The sequence below is a fragment of the Trichechus manatus genome, unplaced genomic scaffold, assembly GCF_000243295.1.
Source record: "Trichechus manatus latirostris isolate Lorelei unplaced genomic scaffold, TriManLat1.0 scaffold00027, whole genome shotgun sequence".
Lineage (NCBI taxonomy): Eukaryota > Metazoa > Chordata > Mammalia > Sirenia > Trichechidae > Trichechus > Trichechus manatus.
In genome coordinates this window covers 20,044,973-20,061,434 of record NW_004443963.1, presented here as the reverse complement: position 1 = coordinate 20,061,434, position 16,462 = coordinate 20,044,973, and the positions used below count along the sequence as shown (strand labels likewise).

The 16,462-nt window shown below is 44.3% G+C and overlaps 2 protein-coding genes across 2 annotated transcripts in view; one reads left to right on the top strand and one right to left on the bottom strand.

The window, feature by feature from the left end:
• The window catches only part of ACO2 (aconitase 2), a 65,265-nt gene extending 57,343 nt beyond the window's left edge, over positions 1-7,922 (bottom strand). The window contains exon 1 of the mRNA XM_004373903.2: positions 7,389-7,922. Coding sequence (XP_004373960.1) covers positions 7,389-7,424 — 36 coding nt within the window. The 5' untranslated portion in view covers positions 7,425-7,922. The remainder of the gene's footprint in view (positions 1-7,388) is intronic.
• PHF5A (PHD finger protein 5A) lies at positions 7,911-16,211 on the top strand. The gene is made up of 4 exons (XM_004373902.2): positions 7,911-7,984; positions 8,423-8,446; positions 9,166-9,332; positions 14,869-16,211. Exons 1-4 carry the CDS (start codon positions 7,933-7,935, stop codon positions 14,956-14,958), a joined length of 333 nt encoding a protein of 110 aa, XP_004373959.1. The 5' UTR covers positions 7,911-7,932; the 3' UTR covers positions 14,959-16,211.
• Positions 16,212-16,462: the final 251 nt, after the last annotated feature.

Below are 16,462 nucleotides of genomic sequence, written 5' to 3'. Positions count from 1 at the left end.
CTAGTCCCCTTTCCTTTGCCCAAGTTTTGCAGAATGAACCCAAGAAAACCATTCTGCATGCCTTTCAAGATCCCCCGAATAAAGAGCTTCTACGGGTCTGTTCTGGGATAATCGGGGGTGGGGAGAATGTCCCTCTTCTGAATGTTAGAAAGGGCCTATTTTCCTAAAGTAACACCAGAAACTATTCACAAATTTTTATAGAGCGTTAACAGAGTTTAAAAAGAACTTTTCAAATATTAGGCCTTCAGAGTCTTTTTTAATGGAGAGTAGCTATCAATTATTCCTGTTTTGCAGGTATGTCACCTGAGGGCCACAAAAGTCTCCCCAAGGTTACTGACACTCCACATGGTACTTTTCGAAGAATGCAAGCAGGCTCCCTGCAGAGCCCCCCTGCAGTCTCCCCTGTCCTTCATGCCCAGAGGCCAGAGCCACCACTGCCTTCCAAACCAGGTCGTGGAAGGAAAACCAGGAATGTCAAAGAAAGCTGGCAGCCCACAAAGACAGTACTCCACCAGAGCATCAACATTCATTTTCAGCCCTTCCCAGATAGCCTTCCTGGAGACACCAGGTACAAGAACAAGACCAAAGTTAGCCCAGTACTCACTTCAGACATGATGCTCATACTCAAGAATAGGGTTCTGAGGGACCCCGGGAAAGACACTTTCCCTCCTCCAGCCTTCTCACCTATGAATTACAGGTACTTCACCAATGGTGCAGAGTTGACGAAAGGATCCAGAATTTAAAAATAAGCTTCTGCCTGGACTATAGTTTTACAAGTACTGTACAAACACACTCCTCAGTTGCTCAGGCCTCAAACCTAGGAGTCATCCTTAATTATTCCGAATCTCTCATACTTCACCTATAGCCATCTGCTTCCAAAATATATCTAGGACCTAAACACTTCTCACTATCGCAACCACCATAACTAGTCCCAGACACCTTCACCACTCCTTGGACTCCTCCAATAGCCCCCTACCCCTGACTGGTCTCCCCGCCTCCTCTTTGTCCCTCGATGGTCCAGCATTCCCATAGCAGCCCGAATGATTTTCTCAAATATAAATCCGATAATGTCACTCCCCTGCTTAAAAGCTTCCAATGGATTTTTGTTACACCAGGAGTAAAGCCCTATTTCCTCACCAGGGCCTCTGTAAAATGGTGGTGGGTGACAGACCTTGCCTAGCTTCAAGAGGGAGGATAATCATCATCAACATCAGCCCAAGGCTGATGATTCCTATGAGGTGCAGGTCAACATACTCTGCCCTCCAACTTTTCTTTTTTTTTTTTTTACCAATTCTGACACCAGCCGTCCCTCCCACAGCACTCTCTGCTTCTCTGCTGGGTTCAATAATTTGTTGCAATGACCACACAGAACTCACAAACCTTACTTACAGTTAAGTGGTTTATTAGGGAAGTAACATGTTACAATTCAGGAGCAGAACAAATCAGGATACAGTTTTTCAATCAGGACAGCCTCTTCTCAGCCATGCCCGCAGGCAGGCCTCTCTCTGGCCTTCAGCCTCTCAGCCCCTCGGCCTGGCCTCTGCCCTGCTTGGACAAGTGTTACAAAGCTCTTAGCTCCGTGAGTCAGCAAGCCCCACCACAGCTGTCTCAGGCCACTATCGCTCTTACTATAGATGCGCCACTGTCTCTTGCTATCTTCTATGTTACAGCTCCCCCTCTCTGTCTTCTGGTCTAAGAGGTTCTCAGCACAGGGATCCCGGGTCCAAAGGATACGCTTTGCTCCCATCTCTTCTTCTTGGTGGTAGTGAGGTCCCTGCCCCTGCTCTGAGATTGGCTTTCTTTTAAGCCTAGCAGGATGGCAAAACTGACCAGTCCACTCATTAGGGTTCCACACACCTTATTTATTTGCATGGTCCCCCTCACAGAGGTTCCATGCACCTTATTTGCATTATTAGCAAGCTGTCCAATCCCTTTGTTGGGACACAAGCACCTTATTTGCATAGCTCCACCCAATCACTGTGTGGGAGTTACAAGACCACACATAGCTAAAAGGTCCATATTAAGTACCATATTTTTATGCAACTAACGTGCATCCTCCCTCAACGAGGCACCCTGACAAGTGCCACCATGCCAATCCTCTTCCACATGTTGCTGTAAAAAAAAACATTAGCATAGCGTGCTTACAAAAATATCTCACAGGGAGAGGGCATGGCCAGCAAACAAATGCAGAAGGTGTGCATTATCTGTGTAAAAGTGCAGTAACTCACTGTACCTAGCCTCCAAGACCCTGGCCCTTCCTCTTGCTCAGCCCTTCCCCTCCTTCACAACACCTCACCTACAATGGCCTTGTTGCTTGTCCTCAACACACCAAGCTCATGCCTATCTCAGGTACCCTGCACGTTGCTCCTTCTGCTTGAAGTCTCCTCTCCCAAGGCGCTGACTGGCTGATTTCTTATCATCCAAGTCTCAGCTCAAATCTCACCTCTTCTGAGAAGCTCTCCCCAACCATCCCAGGTGAAGCCATGCCACATCCCCACCCCTACCCTCTCTACCACACCGTCCTATTTTATCTTCCTCAGAGCACTTATCTACATGATTTTCTTATTTTTGTACGTGTTTATTTTCTGTCTCCCATTCTTGCTCACTACTGCATCCCCAGTGTCTTAATTAGTGCTAGGCATATATTAAGCTTTCGATAAGCATTTTGGGAGCAGCTGGTTCAGAACGCAACAGTGTGCACCCCTAGTCCTCAGGACGGTGATTCTATTCCCTCCACCATCCCACTCGAATCTGAGATTGGATGTTTGTTTCTTCATTCATTTAGTTCACATTAACAGCTGTCTCAAACCCTGGTGGCGTAGCGGTTAAGAGCTACAGCTGTTACCCTAAAGGTCAGTAGTTCGAATCCACCAGGAATGAATTGAATGCACAGACAGGGTTCTCCCAAGACATGATGACTAAGGTAGTAACCATCACTTCTCAGATGTAGCTCAACACGAAAGAGGTAAATTCACAAGGTTCTCAGAGGACAGTGTTAGCTGGCTATTACTTAATCCTATGAAGCAGTTCTCCTCTGTCCTATAGGGTTGCTATCAGTCAGAATCGACTCAACAGCAGCGGGTTTGGTTTTTTTTTTTTTTTTTTTTTATGAGACGGCTGAGAAGGTACCACAGTGAAGAGGCAACCAGAATGACCTGTTTCACAATTCAGTGAAAGATTTTAACATGGCACTTTATAGAGAACTTAACCTCTGCCATATACGTCAGACTTCTTGTAGTTAACTGTCATTCCAGACTTAAACGTAAGAGGTTACAGGACTTTCTCAAGGTCATATGATGAGAACTCGCACCCCAGCACCTCAAGGCAAAACCGAAGAGCTGAGAAACATATTTGTAAGTGCCCAATTCCTTTTATTTACCATCATTTTAATATTTGTACAGAAACAAATATTAAAAACTAGAGAGTAAGTGTGACTTTTTAGACATTTCACCTATCATTTTCTGCCCAGTTTCTAATCTTACTACCTGGTAGCAGGTACTGTCAACCAACAGTATACTTTCAACTTAGGAGAGCTCTGTTCTCGGGTTATGGAGCAACAGCAGTGCCCTGGTCAACAGGTGTCTTAACGTCAACGGGAAGAAGTATAAGACAGTTGCTAGGACCTTAGGCTTTGGAACCAGAAAGGTGCAGATTCAAATCACATCCGCTAACAACTAGTGATAAGGCCCTAGGCAAGTATATTCTATTTTACTTAACAAACAAGCATATAGCACTTCCTAAGTGTCAGGCAGGTTCTAAATAATTTGTAACCACAATATGATTAAAAAAACAGCTACTGTTGAGTCAATTCTCACTCACGGTGACCCCCCTATGTGTCAGAGTATACTCCACAGGGCTTTCAAGGGCTGGTTTTTCAGAAGTATACTATCAGGCCTTTCTTCCAAGGAGCCTCGAACTCCAACCTCCAACCTTTCAGTTAGCAAACAAATACTTTAACTGTGTGCACCACCCAGAGACTCCATAATATGATTATTGAGGATTAAATAAGACAGATGTACTATTATTATCCATATCTTACAGGCAAGGAAACAGGTACAAAGAGGTAAAGTAATACGTTCAAAGTCACAGCTACTGAACATTACAGTCAGGGTTCTAATCCAGGCAACCTGATGCCACAGTCCATGCTCTTAACTATTATTACACCATGCTTCCTCTCTAATCCTCAGTTTCTTCCTCTGTAAAACAGGGCTAATAAGTCTGCCTTATCTTGCAGGCTCATGTGAGATTACTGGCACAGAGTAAGCTAAACAGTAACTACTCTTAGCGGTAGTAGCAACAGTCATCATTCTATTATCTACCTTCATCTTTAGTCTAGCCAAGGGCAAAAGAATAATAATATGGGCTAAGAAAGATCTCCAAGACCCTCTGCTGCAGGGTATATTAGAATATAATGGAAGCTCCACGAGAACAGGCATTGTCTGCTTGGCTCACCACTGAATCTGCAGCAAGCAGTGGGAGCTCAGGAAATACGTAGTGAAGAAGGAATGAATTGAATGCACAGACAGGGTTCTCCCAAGACATGATGACTAAGGTAGTAACCATCACTTCTCAAATGTAGCTCAACACAAAAGAGGTAAATTCACAAGGTTCTCAGAGGACAGTGTTAGCTGGCTATTACTTAAGACAGCCTGACTACTGGGGGGTGGTGTGGTATAACGCAAATGCAAATTCTGTTCATTCGTTTTAGCTGAATGGACAAGGAGACCCCGATTTTAATCCTGACTCTGCTACAGAGTAGCTGGACTATTACTGGAAGTCACTCAGGATTTGCAAGGCCTTGGATTCTATGGTGATCATAAACAAATACATTCCAGTTGCTCATCACTTTATAACAACAATCTGAAAAGAAGATTATCAGGTACTCAATAAATGTTTCTTCAATGAAGATCATCGCCAAATGACAGGTGAGGAAACTGGGATTCAGGAAGTAATTTCCTCAAGGTCACAGGGCCAGGGTACAGTATGAACCTTCTACACCAGGTTAACGTTCATGTTTTCAGTTCTAAAATGCTGTTAATATACCTCTGCAGTGTGATTAATCACTCTTGTATGTGGCCTTTCTAGCTATGGTCTTGTAACTCCCACCCAGGTGATTGGGCAGGACTGTGTGATAGGGTAATTGTGGCCCATCAAGGGTATTGGTCAATTTTGCCTAAAAAGAGAGCCAATTCCAGAGCAGGGAGGAGGATCCTACCACCATGAAAGAACAGCCAGGAGCGGAAAGCGCGTCCTTTGGACCAGGGATCCCTGAGCTTAGAAGCTCCTGGAAGCAGGAGACAGAGAGAGAGAGAAAGCTGTAACCCTGAAGACGGTGAGAAGTGGTGACAGCAGAGACCGGCAGCAGGAGACCGCATGGTTGGCCACCGAGAGAGAAAGCTGAGTGCCTTTGGGGAGAGGCCTAGGGCCAGAGAGAGGCGTGCCTGCAAGCACAGCTGGGGAGGCTGTCCTGACGGAAAAACTGTATCCTGAGTGTTCCTGAGCCTGAATCGTAACTGTTACTTTTCTAATAAACCTCATAACTGTATGCTCTCTGAGTTCTGTATGGCCATTGCAAAAGAATTATTGAACCCAGCAGAGAAGTAGAGCATGCTGTGTGAGGGGACGGTTGGTATTAGAATTGGTAAAGATGGTGGAAAGAGGAGGCTTGTCTGGCCTCAACCTCATGACAGTCAGCCTTGTGCTGCTGATCTTGGTTCTCCTTCCCCTTGTGGGGCTAGAGGTCAGACACCACCCCCATGCCGTTTTTACAACCTCTTTTCCTCTTTTTTCAATAAATCTGTAATCATTTATCTTATCAAGTAATCTTGCCTGGCTGCACTACATCATGGTACAGCAGGAGTAGGAAGAAATAACTATTTCCACACCATCAACCTAGAAAATCAAAAGACCTTAAGAGATAATTAAGTGCAAATCTCTTGCCTTTGCCCAAAACTGTGAGACTGGAAGTTAATAAATGATTTCACTTTAAACCAGTTTTAAACTTAAGTAATGTGATGAAAAATAACTTCTAGTAACACAATGCTTCCTGAGAGTACAGCACATAATAAGTTTTTAATTCTATAATCACAGTTGTGCCACTTGATTCAAAAATATTCACAAAGTTAAACATAAAAGGCTGCAGAGAATGTCTACAAATGCTTGCTTCCTTTATTTTTATTAACAAACTACACCCTTGACATTGATACTTCGAGTATAACACCTTCCTAAAGATTGTAAGGGGCCCTGGTGGCACGGTGGTTAAGCATTTGGCTGCTAACTAAAAGGTAAGCAGTTCGAACCCACCAGCCGATCCTTGGAAACCCTTTGGGGCAGTTCTACTCTGTCCTATAGGTTTGCTATGAGTTAGAATCGACTCAACAGCAACAGGTTTTTTGTTTTGTTTTTTAATGACTGTCAAGTTAGGAGTGAAAAATCATTTGGCAGTCACTGCCACAGTCAACTTTCTAGATGGTTCACAACAGGAGAGTCAAGGTCAAACGGCTGAGTCTCCCTACCCTCCCATCTGTTACTCAAAAAGCAACTAACTGTAAACTCAAAACACTCCATTCTAGTACTCTCCAAAATGCAAATGTTAACTCCAGGATTATACCTTGCCTCAGTCTGTGAGGGCAGGCTGACGTGGAACTAGGAGAGCAGAGGGGTAGTAGGGTACATGTTCAGGCCACAGGACTACAGTGACAGTGACACCCTTGAAACTTTCACCTACTTCCTAGCAGTTTCACCACCTATTAAATGAGAATTATCTCGCACCTATCTCACTAGATGATTATATGAATCAAATGATATGATGAGGAATTAAAAGTCTTGCAATCACGTGCAAATGTGAGACATTACTATAATCACTACTATACTACCTCGGGCAAGAAGATCCCCCGCGTACTCTTGGCTAAAAGTTTCGCAGAGTCCTCAAAAGACGGAATAGGGTACTAGGCAAACCGGCCAGTAAAGTCTGAGGCTGAGAGATAGGAACTGAGACCTTCAGGCATTGGGCTTAACGGGCTCTACAACGACCGCCACCCCACCCCACCCCACCCTGTCACCTTGTCTTCACCTTGAGGAATAGAAAGAAACCCTACGAGAGCGGGCAGTGCAGTCCTCAGAAAGGAGAAAGAGGGACCTCAACTCTCCATCCTGCCGCCGCTGCTTGGGCGTACGCTTACCAGGGGGCGGGGAAAGGGCTGGGGCACCTAACAGAGCCAGGGACGCCTTGACCTCCGGCACCACAGAATCGGGCACAGGCACTGGGCCCACGGCCGTGACAGGTACACGAAAAGTCTGCCCAAGGTCAGGCCCGCCTCGCCCACAGCCGCAAACACAGTAGGAGGCACCCCGCCCCCGTGAACCCTGAGGGCCCTGAGCGCGCTCACCTGCAGCCGGGTCACCAGTAGGCTGTAAGGCGCCATTTTGTGCACTGACAAAGATGAGGTCGCGTGAAAGTGACGTGACAGACGGCGTACTTAAGGACTTTAGGTGGGGGCGTGGCCTGACGAGAACGCGTCGCGGTGAGGGCGGGGCCTTCCTAGAGGCACCGGAGCTTCGCGAACATAGAGGGTAGAGCCACAATGTTAGGAACGGGCACGCGAGAGGTCAAAAGGCTGGTAAAAACACTTGCAGTAATTAAATGCTGATACAAAGATGCTTTATTGAAAAACAAATTTCGGTTATATCTTCCATCCAAATCTGGGAAACGTACTTATTTCAGATCTTTCGCGCTCTTGCCAGGACCTGGCACCGCAGCAACCACAGAAACGTCCTGGAAAGTACTTGCTTGGATCTCGCGAGAGGGAGCGGGGCTTGGTGCCTGATGGAAGTCTCGAGGACCAATCATGACGAAGAGGAAGCAGGAACAATGGGGATCAAAGGTCGGACGGAAGTTCCGGAAGCTTCCGGTGGCCGGTTTAAGTGGAAGCTATGGCCAAACACCATCCGGATTTGATTTTTTGCCGCAAGCAGGCTGGTGTTGGTGAGGCGGCGCCCTGCCCCGGCTGTCTGGGTCGGGGTGGTGTTAGGAGCTGGGAGGTTGAGAGTTTTCATCTCTTCCCTAGGGCTTTCCCTCGGAGCCCCCACGTTTTCTACTTCACGGTCGCGGCGTAGTGTAGGAGCGCGCGGGTTCGTGGCCTCTGAGGAAAAGAGGGCGGAGCGCGCGGGCTGGGAGCCAGGGGTGGGCGGCAAGGGCTGAGTGTCTGGGTCAGGGTTCCGAGAAGCGCTATCTCAGGTTGCCCCAGACCTGGGAGGGACTTCAAGAGGGAATCGTGACTATGGGTTTGGTTCGGATCGAAGTCTACGAGGATAAGATGATTGTCACTTAAAGTTCATTGCAGTCCCTGCCCCTGTTCCCACCCCAGCCGTTTTCGTCAAAACCCTAATTCTAATGGTGTTCTTTACTTCTTTGCTCTTGCAGCCATCGGAAGACTGTGTGAAAAATGTGAGTGGAAACACCCTCCCAGCCTCTCACTCCTCCCACTCAGTGGAGTCAGCAAATGGGCATTTCCAGCGGTGCCACAAAGAGGGCTTTGAGTAGACGGAGCTGGAAGCATGTAGACACAGGATCACAGTCTGCAACTCTAGACCCTTTCCACCTCCCTACTCTGGCTGGCACATTTTAAACACGACATTTAGGTTTTGTGAAAATCTCTAATTTGGGATATGAAGAATCGCCAGAGTAGCTTGACCCCCTCCCCAACATACACAGTTGTGTTTTTTTTTTTTTTTTTTTTTTAACCGGCAATTACATAGACCTGTCATCTACCAAAAAGTTGGCAGTTCGAATCCACCAGCCGATCCTTGTAAACCATATGAGTCAGGGTTCTGAGAAGTGCTATTTCTGGTTGCCTCAGACCTGGAAGGGGCTTCAAGAAGGGATCCATGACTGTTCTGTCCTGTAGGGTCACTATGAGTTGGAATTGGCTGGTCGGCAGTGGGTTTGGTTTTTTGGCTCATCTACCAGGTGCTGTTCTATGCTGGTTAACATTTTGTAAGTGTTAAGGGGGTTGAGATGGACACTGGGTAATACTAAAGTAGAGGAGGGCCCTAAACTCACTATCCGAAGGAAACTAGTGCACTGCCCATAGCTGAAAGAGGGCAGAGCACTTGGGAGAGTAGATACTTGCAGGTGAGCGTAAGTCCATTCTCTTTTTCTCACAGGTGATGGCAAGTGTGTGATCTGTGACTCCTATGTGCGTCCCTGTACCCTGGTGCGCATATGTGATGAGTGTAATTACGGCTCTTACCAGGGACGCTGCGTGATCTGTGGAGGCCCCGGAGTCTCCGATGCCTATTACTGTAAGGAATGCACCATCCAGGAGAAGGATGTGAGTGTATACAAAGCTTTCCACCTGACTTTTATTTAGTAACACTTTGTCATCCACAGCAAATTTCTATGGTCTTTGGAGATTACTACATTCAGCTAATCACCTAAGTTATAATTTCTTCAAGTTCTGTGAGCCAAACTGGGTGTAGCCCAGTAAAAGGCAAGAGAAGCAACTCTTTGTCAACACCTGCAATTTGGAGAGCCCTCTCTCTATTCCATGTGATTATTCTTACTCAGAAATAACATTCTGCGTTTGTAAATCCTAGCACAGGGCGTGGTGTATAAAAGCCACTCAGCACTTCTCTTGGGTTGATATGGTGACAAAGTTGAGTTTGGGACAACTTGAGTTAATTTCAGCTTTAAGCAGCTGAAGAATGTCTTTAGTTTAATGTGGCAGAACTGATTGTGGTTCTGCCTCATGATATTTTTGTTCCCTGGCATTACATAATGGCAGTGGCTAGTTACTAATGTTCAACTGCCTGAGCCATATGGCAGGAGAGAGGGCTTGTAGATCAGCACTGAAGACAAGTTTTACTGTTTTTCTTTAGATTAGTCTGGCAGCAGGCCTCTTGTGGGAGGGGCAGTGTACTCATGAGTCAGTTAACTTCTTTTCTTAGCATACTATAAAAGGAAATGTGATATAGTCCCACTGGACTAATTAAGGGTACTGGTTACCTAGTAGGAAGCCTAGTGGCGCGGTGGTTAAGCACTCGGCTGCTAACCGAAAGGTCAGCGGTTGGAACCCGCCAGTCGCTGCGCGGGAGAAAGATACAGCAGCCTGCTTCTGTAAAGATTTACAGCCTTGGAAACCCTGTGGGGTAGTTTTACTCTATCCCGTAGGGTCACTATGAGTCAGAATCGACTCAACGACAACAAGTTTGGTTTTTTGGGTTTGGTTACCTAGTGTAGGATAAGGCAAAAGATAAATATTCTTCACATTCTCATGAGCTAACGAGTACTTTATTAATGTTATCGCCCTTATTCCACACAATAACTCTGTTAAATGGGTATCATTATCATTCCCATTTTACAGTCCCCCACCCAGCTAATAAGTGGCAAGCCCAGGCTGTCTGACTAAACCTCGTGATGTCACCATTACACCGTGTTCTCCTCCCTAAGTCATCTTGGTAAAATGTATCCATGTTGAGGAGAAACAGCCCAGCTACCTTAGCAGTCTGCACATTTGGATCTTGTCTACCCCCAGTAAGTGTGACATATCAGGCCAGATAAAGACCATTTCTTAGACCATTAAGTCTTCTATCATTTAGGGATATGAGAAAGGCCATAGCTAAAGAAGTAAAAACATAATTTCAATTAGGGATGTCAACATTCTCCTATCCTAAATGCTGATTTGCATTTCATCATTGTCAAATCATGTCCTACTTTTTCTAAATGTGGGTCTGGTCAGCCAGCTAGATTAAATTCCTTTAGAGCAAGGACCTTGGATTGTGTATTTGTCTCCTCTCCTTTTCCCCAGTTCTTGGTACAGTACCTGGCATGTAGTCCAAGCATGATAGGATGTTTTGGTGATGCCCTGCAAATCATCCACCCTGCAGGCTGTCTGATACATAGTAGGTGTTTGATAATTACTTGGAGAGCATATAAGCAGTGAAACCATGGTAAGGTGACAGCGGGGAAGAGAGAGTATAAACAGTTCTTAAACTAGAAAGATTCCATTAGTGATGTTTTCTTGAACTTGCATGGCTGTAGTGAGAGTTCTTACCTGACGTAAGCTTTGCAACCAGAGTGCTTAATAAATGTTAATTGCCACCTGGCTTGTCTGCATGTCATGTGTGACCTGATACCTTTGATCTTTGTGTCTCATTTTGTCCCTAAGAATTATCCTAGATGTCACTTCCCCTATTGCCCATTATACAGGAATGTTCTGAGGATATTTGAGATGGCATCTGTCTCACATTTACTCGGCACTCGTTTCCAGGGAACACAAGGCAGTCCAGTGACATGATCCACCTCTCAGCCTTACAGATCGTCATGGAGATTATGTGCCCAAGACTTTTTCCTATGCAGACATCTTCCTAGGACCAAAGCAACCTCATTATTGTTCTCTTCTTCTTCTTGCAGCTTTCATCATTTATAAGGGAATTAGAACAGTAAGCTAAGCTGGGTCCTCTGACTTACAGTTTTTCAAAGCCACAAGAATAATTAGGAGTCAGGAATACTATCTATGGACGTTGCTACCAGAGGACTAATGTGTGGTTTTTTTATAGGCCAGCATCATATTAATACCCCTTAATCCTTGATTTCCTTTACTCTTTTTATTTTCATTCTCTTAAATCTCCCAACCAGAAAAGAAGAAAAATAGTAGCTAACATTTATGTAGCTCTTGCTGTGTACCAGATCCTGTGCTGAATATTCTTTTACAAATGTCCCATGTGATACAGATGAGGAAACGGAGGCTTAGAAAAGCTAAGCAACTTGGCCCAAGGTCACATGGCTAATAAGTGGTAGATCCAGGTCTAGAACATAGGTCTGCCTAACTCTCTGTTGGCCTTTTCTCATTGTCTGACTGTGGAGAAAGGTGAGGGCAGTGGTGGTTCAGTGAGAGACCCAGTATTGATTCCTGGTCAGTGCACCTCGTGTGCAGCCACCACCCTTCTGTCACTGGAGACTTGTGTGTTGCTTAGCTTTTAGACTAAGACTAGGAAGAAAGGCCTGGTGATCTACTTCCAAAAATCAGTCATTGAAAGCCCTGTGGATCACAACAGTTTGACTCGCAACCAATCATGGGGATGGTGCAGCCAGGCAGTGTTTTATTCCATTGTATATGGGGTCACCACGAGCCAGGGGCTAACTCAGTGACAGCTAACAACAAGGAGAAAGGCTAAATTAAAATTTAATTAAATTTATCCTCAATAAGAGAAATTAAATACGGAGTAAAATTTTGTTGGGTAAACATTAGATCACAAATCATTGTAGTAGCAAAGTTTTTTTTTTTGTAATATTGCCCCATTGAGATACATGGTCAGCCTCAAAGAACTTAGTCCTAACCACCTCACTGTATTGCTTTTGTCCGGGTGGTTAAGGATGTGCCTCCCTTTTGTTATTTCTACCCTTCTGTGCTCCCCATGGAAGTGAACAGCAATTAGAGCAGTTGGATAGATGCAAAAAAACAATTACACTTTTCAAAGTTAATTCACAGATTTAACATTCTTTATAACTTCCTGAACTATGTTCTTCCTCATTAGGAAGAACACCAGACTGGGAGACAGAAAGCCCATGTTCATGTCTTGGCTCTGCAGCTAACATGCTGTGTGTAGCTTTGGGGAAATCTCTGCAAAATGGGAGTAACAAACCCTGTCACCTCATGGATGTCTTTATTGAGTGCTGGGTGCTTGGAGGTCTTTTTTTTTTTTAATACCCCAAATAGAATAATGTGATACTATTGTTAAGGTCCCAAACTGTTGTAGGTTGTCAGGTTTTTACATCATCAATGTTCATTAAACAGTGAACATTTCACCTTCTAGTTTCTGTTACTTAAAGCAGATCCCGCCAGTGCCACCCATTCCTAATCTTTGTTACCATCTGTAAAAAACAGAAATTTTGACCCATTTTAAGTAAATGTGTTTTTCTGATGTCAATTTTTTAATTAATTTTCCTGCATTTCAGTTCTGTATCACTTTCCCCTTGGTATGTTATATTTTGGTACATGGTTTGTATTGGGGTTTTTTTTAAGTGTTAATTGCAAGTGCCTGGTTTTTCATCAGTGAGCTTTCTAGAGTTTACTTTCCTGCATAGAAGTGGATTTGAAACACAACCCATCTTGGGAAGGAAACCCAGAGGCATGGTGTTCTCCTTGATGGTCGCTCCAGAAGTACAGCCTCCAGTTCTCCTGGTAATGTTTTAGTGAACGTGTTTAGTATAATGGAAACAAGCCCCTGACACACTGGAGGTGCTCAATGGCTTTTACAAGTGAATGACGATAACCCCTCACTTGGCAGTCTAGCGTCTCCTTTTTTGTGAAATTTTAGAAATTATAGTAGCCATAAAACATACTTTCCATGGGATTCAGTTCAAGCTACAGCTGCCTAAAAGAAAAGCTTCCTGTGCTGGGAATGGGGAAATCCATATGTCTGTTGAATCATTTAATCCTCTTAATTCTATAAGGTAGGTTCTACCATTATAGTCATTTACACGTGATTAAACTGAGACTCGGGAGTTTAAGTAACTTATAAGTCACGTGGTCTAGCTCCAGAGCCTACCATCTTAACCTAAGTAATGAGTGAGAACAGAACTGTGCAGATTCGGGGATGGGTCCTCCCATCATATGGCATCTAGCAGAAATCTCGGGGGCTCTATAAACACAGTGTGTAAACACTGACCTGATTCAGTCCTCTTATTTTACACTTGGGGAATATGAGTCCAGAGAGACTTGCCCACGGTCACACAGCAGGGCACAAATTGGGCTATCATACCACTGAATATCATAGTATCTCTAAAGAACTTAGAGCACTGTCTTACTTAATAACAGGCCTTCTTAGGCCAAGAGAGGCAGCTGTTCCCTCATTTTTACAAGGACCTTAAATACAGGTTATGTGGCTTGCTTGAGTTCACCTAGCCATTGGTGGGGCTGGGCCTAGAACCTTGGCTACCTGATTACACCAGGCTACACAGATGAGAGTTCTCGATGTAATACTGGGTACATAGAAAATCATCATCAGACCTGTGAAGGTTTTTACCAGTACCAACTTACCCAGTTTTCTCCTATCATCTCTCATCAACTGATAGAGCCATGATTCCTGAAGAAGAGCTTCCCAGGGGTTCATTGAACCACTCAAGCTCACAGAATGGCCAGGGGAGAGTGTCATTACATATCAGAGCATAGACCGTCAACAGCTGTCTCTAGACAGGAGCACTCCTTCCCCGAGACCATGTGTCACATTCAGTGAATTAATATGAACACAGCAAACCTAGTATTCTCCTATGGTATTTAAAATGTAAGGCACTGTTTCCTGAAGTCTTTAGTTTTTCTCGTCTCTGATCTTCTCTCCTTTCTTGGGATAGTGCTTCTATGCAGGAGGACCAGAGAGCTGGATCTGCAGATGATTTGTTGCCATGTCTTATCTTTGACTTGAAGAAAATCCTTTGCATATTTTTTGAGAGTCCAGATTTCTACCTCAACCGTATCATATTAGCAACAAAAGTGGGCTTAGAATTCAGCATTCTAAGTGTAGTTGTAATTGTAGGTCACTGGATAGAGGGTAGGCAGGCCTTGGGCACATTCTAGTGCTTAGTAAATTCTTGATAACTGACTGAATAGGGTGACGGGTAAAATGAACAGGTAAGGCATTAATCCAAAAGTCAGAAGAGATCAGGAAGAAACAGTGCTGACTGAGCTGGCCTTCCCAGTTAGGGAAGTAGGGGTGTTCAGGTACAATTGCAAATCCATTTATTGGGGTTTTGAATACTAGGATGAAGAGTTTAACTTGTTCCTTCTGTGACGTAATTTTTTTATCTTTAATCCCTCTCGATTCAGGCTTAAAGACTTCTAACCATTTATTAATTCTTCTGTTTTCCAGAGAGATGGTTGCCCAAAGATTGTCAATTTGGGGAGCTCTAAGACTGATCTCTTCTATGAACGCAAAAAATATGGCTTCAAAAAGAGGTGATTGCCGGTGGTCCCTTCCTCCCCACATCAAGCTGCTGCAGCTGCCAGAGTAGATACCCAGCACCACCAGAAGAAAGGCAGTGGAGCCCAGAATATCACCAGACTTGCCTGTTAGGATACTGGCACCCTTCCAGCCCCTTCCTCTCCCCTCACCCAGACATGTGGTAGGAACAGAAAAGGATTCTTCGTAGACCACTCTGGCAGACTGTCTCAGAGATAAATTAATAGATTAGTTCATGGTTTTTCTTGATTTGAGACACAAGCCTCTGTACTCCACATGGATGTGTTCTCTCTACATCAAGAGCCTCTAAAAGAGGAATAATAGCATTCATCTTCTGTTTGGGGAGTTGCCTATGAAGTATCCTCACTACCACAGTGGGAAACGTGACCTTAGAGCAGCCCTGATGGCAGCTGCCCTTGATGAAACATCTTCGGGGTGTGGTGGGGAGCTATCCGAACAATAAATACGAGATTGGATCTTGTAAAGCTTACCGGGTGGTGCTGGTTTCATGTTATTTTTCTTCTGAGAAATTGGAAACCCTTTCTGTTGCTATTGTATTAATAAAGTTAGTGTTTATTTTCTGGTAGTCAGTCACCTTCCTCATTTATGTTTAACTCTAGAAATTTATTTTAGTCACCCAGGAAGGTGTGATTCAAATTAGAGGTAGAGGAATTCATTAAGCACTTGGTCATCTTATTGCTGCTGGAATAAATTCAAAACTGTTCATGCCGTTTATTATGGATAGATAAACCAAAGTCATTTTTGAAAACTTGCTGTTTTTAAACTGAAGCAGTGGCTCCCAGTAACAGTGAAGGGAATGAGACAAAATTAAATCAAATTGATGAGTTAGGAGGACTCAGCTTACTTGCTTTGTTTTGTAAAGTTCTTATTTACTCACATTAAGGGGATTTTTATTTTGAGAAGGCTTGTATTTTTTTAAGAAGATTAACAAATTAATGGAAAACTCATTTTCCTTACCCTAACTGGACTATCTAATTTCTGCATGCTGAACCTTGATGCCGCCGCAGTGGTTAAGAGCTACAGCTGCTAACCAAAAGGTTGGCAGTTTGAATCCACCAGCCACTCTCTGGAAACTCTATGGGGCAGTTCTGCTTTGTCCTGTAGGGTTGCTGTGAGTCAGCATCAACTCGACAGCAGTGGGTTAGAGGTAATGAGCAAGTTATCCTTAAGAGACACAGTCATAGTTGGAGACACCAGGTCAAGCAGGTCTTTGACACTGGGTCTTAAGGAGAGGTGGTGAGTCCTGATGGCCCACGGTAACACTGCAACTTAGTAGCAAAGCTAAGGAAAGAAATGAGAGTCTCTTGACTTCTTGTCCAGGGTTTTGGTTTGGGCCAAGAAAACTTTTTTTTTTTTTTAATTTTTTATTGTGCTTTAAGTGAAAGTTTACAGTTCAAGTTAGTCTCATACAAAAATCTATACATACATTGTTATGTGACCCTAGTTGCTCTCCCTATACTGTGACAGCACACTCCTCCTTTCC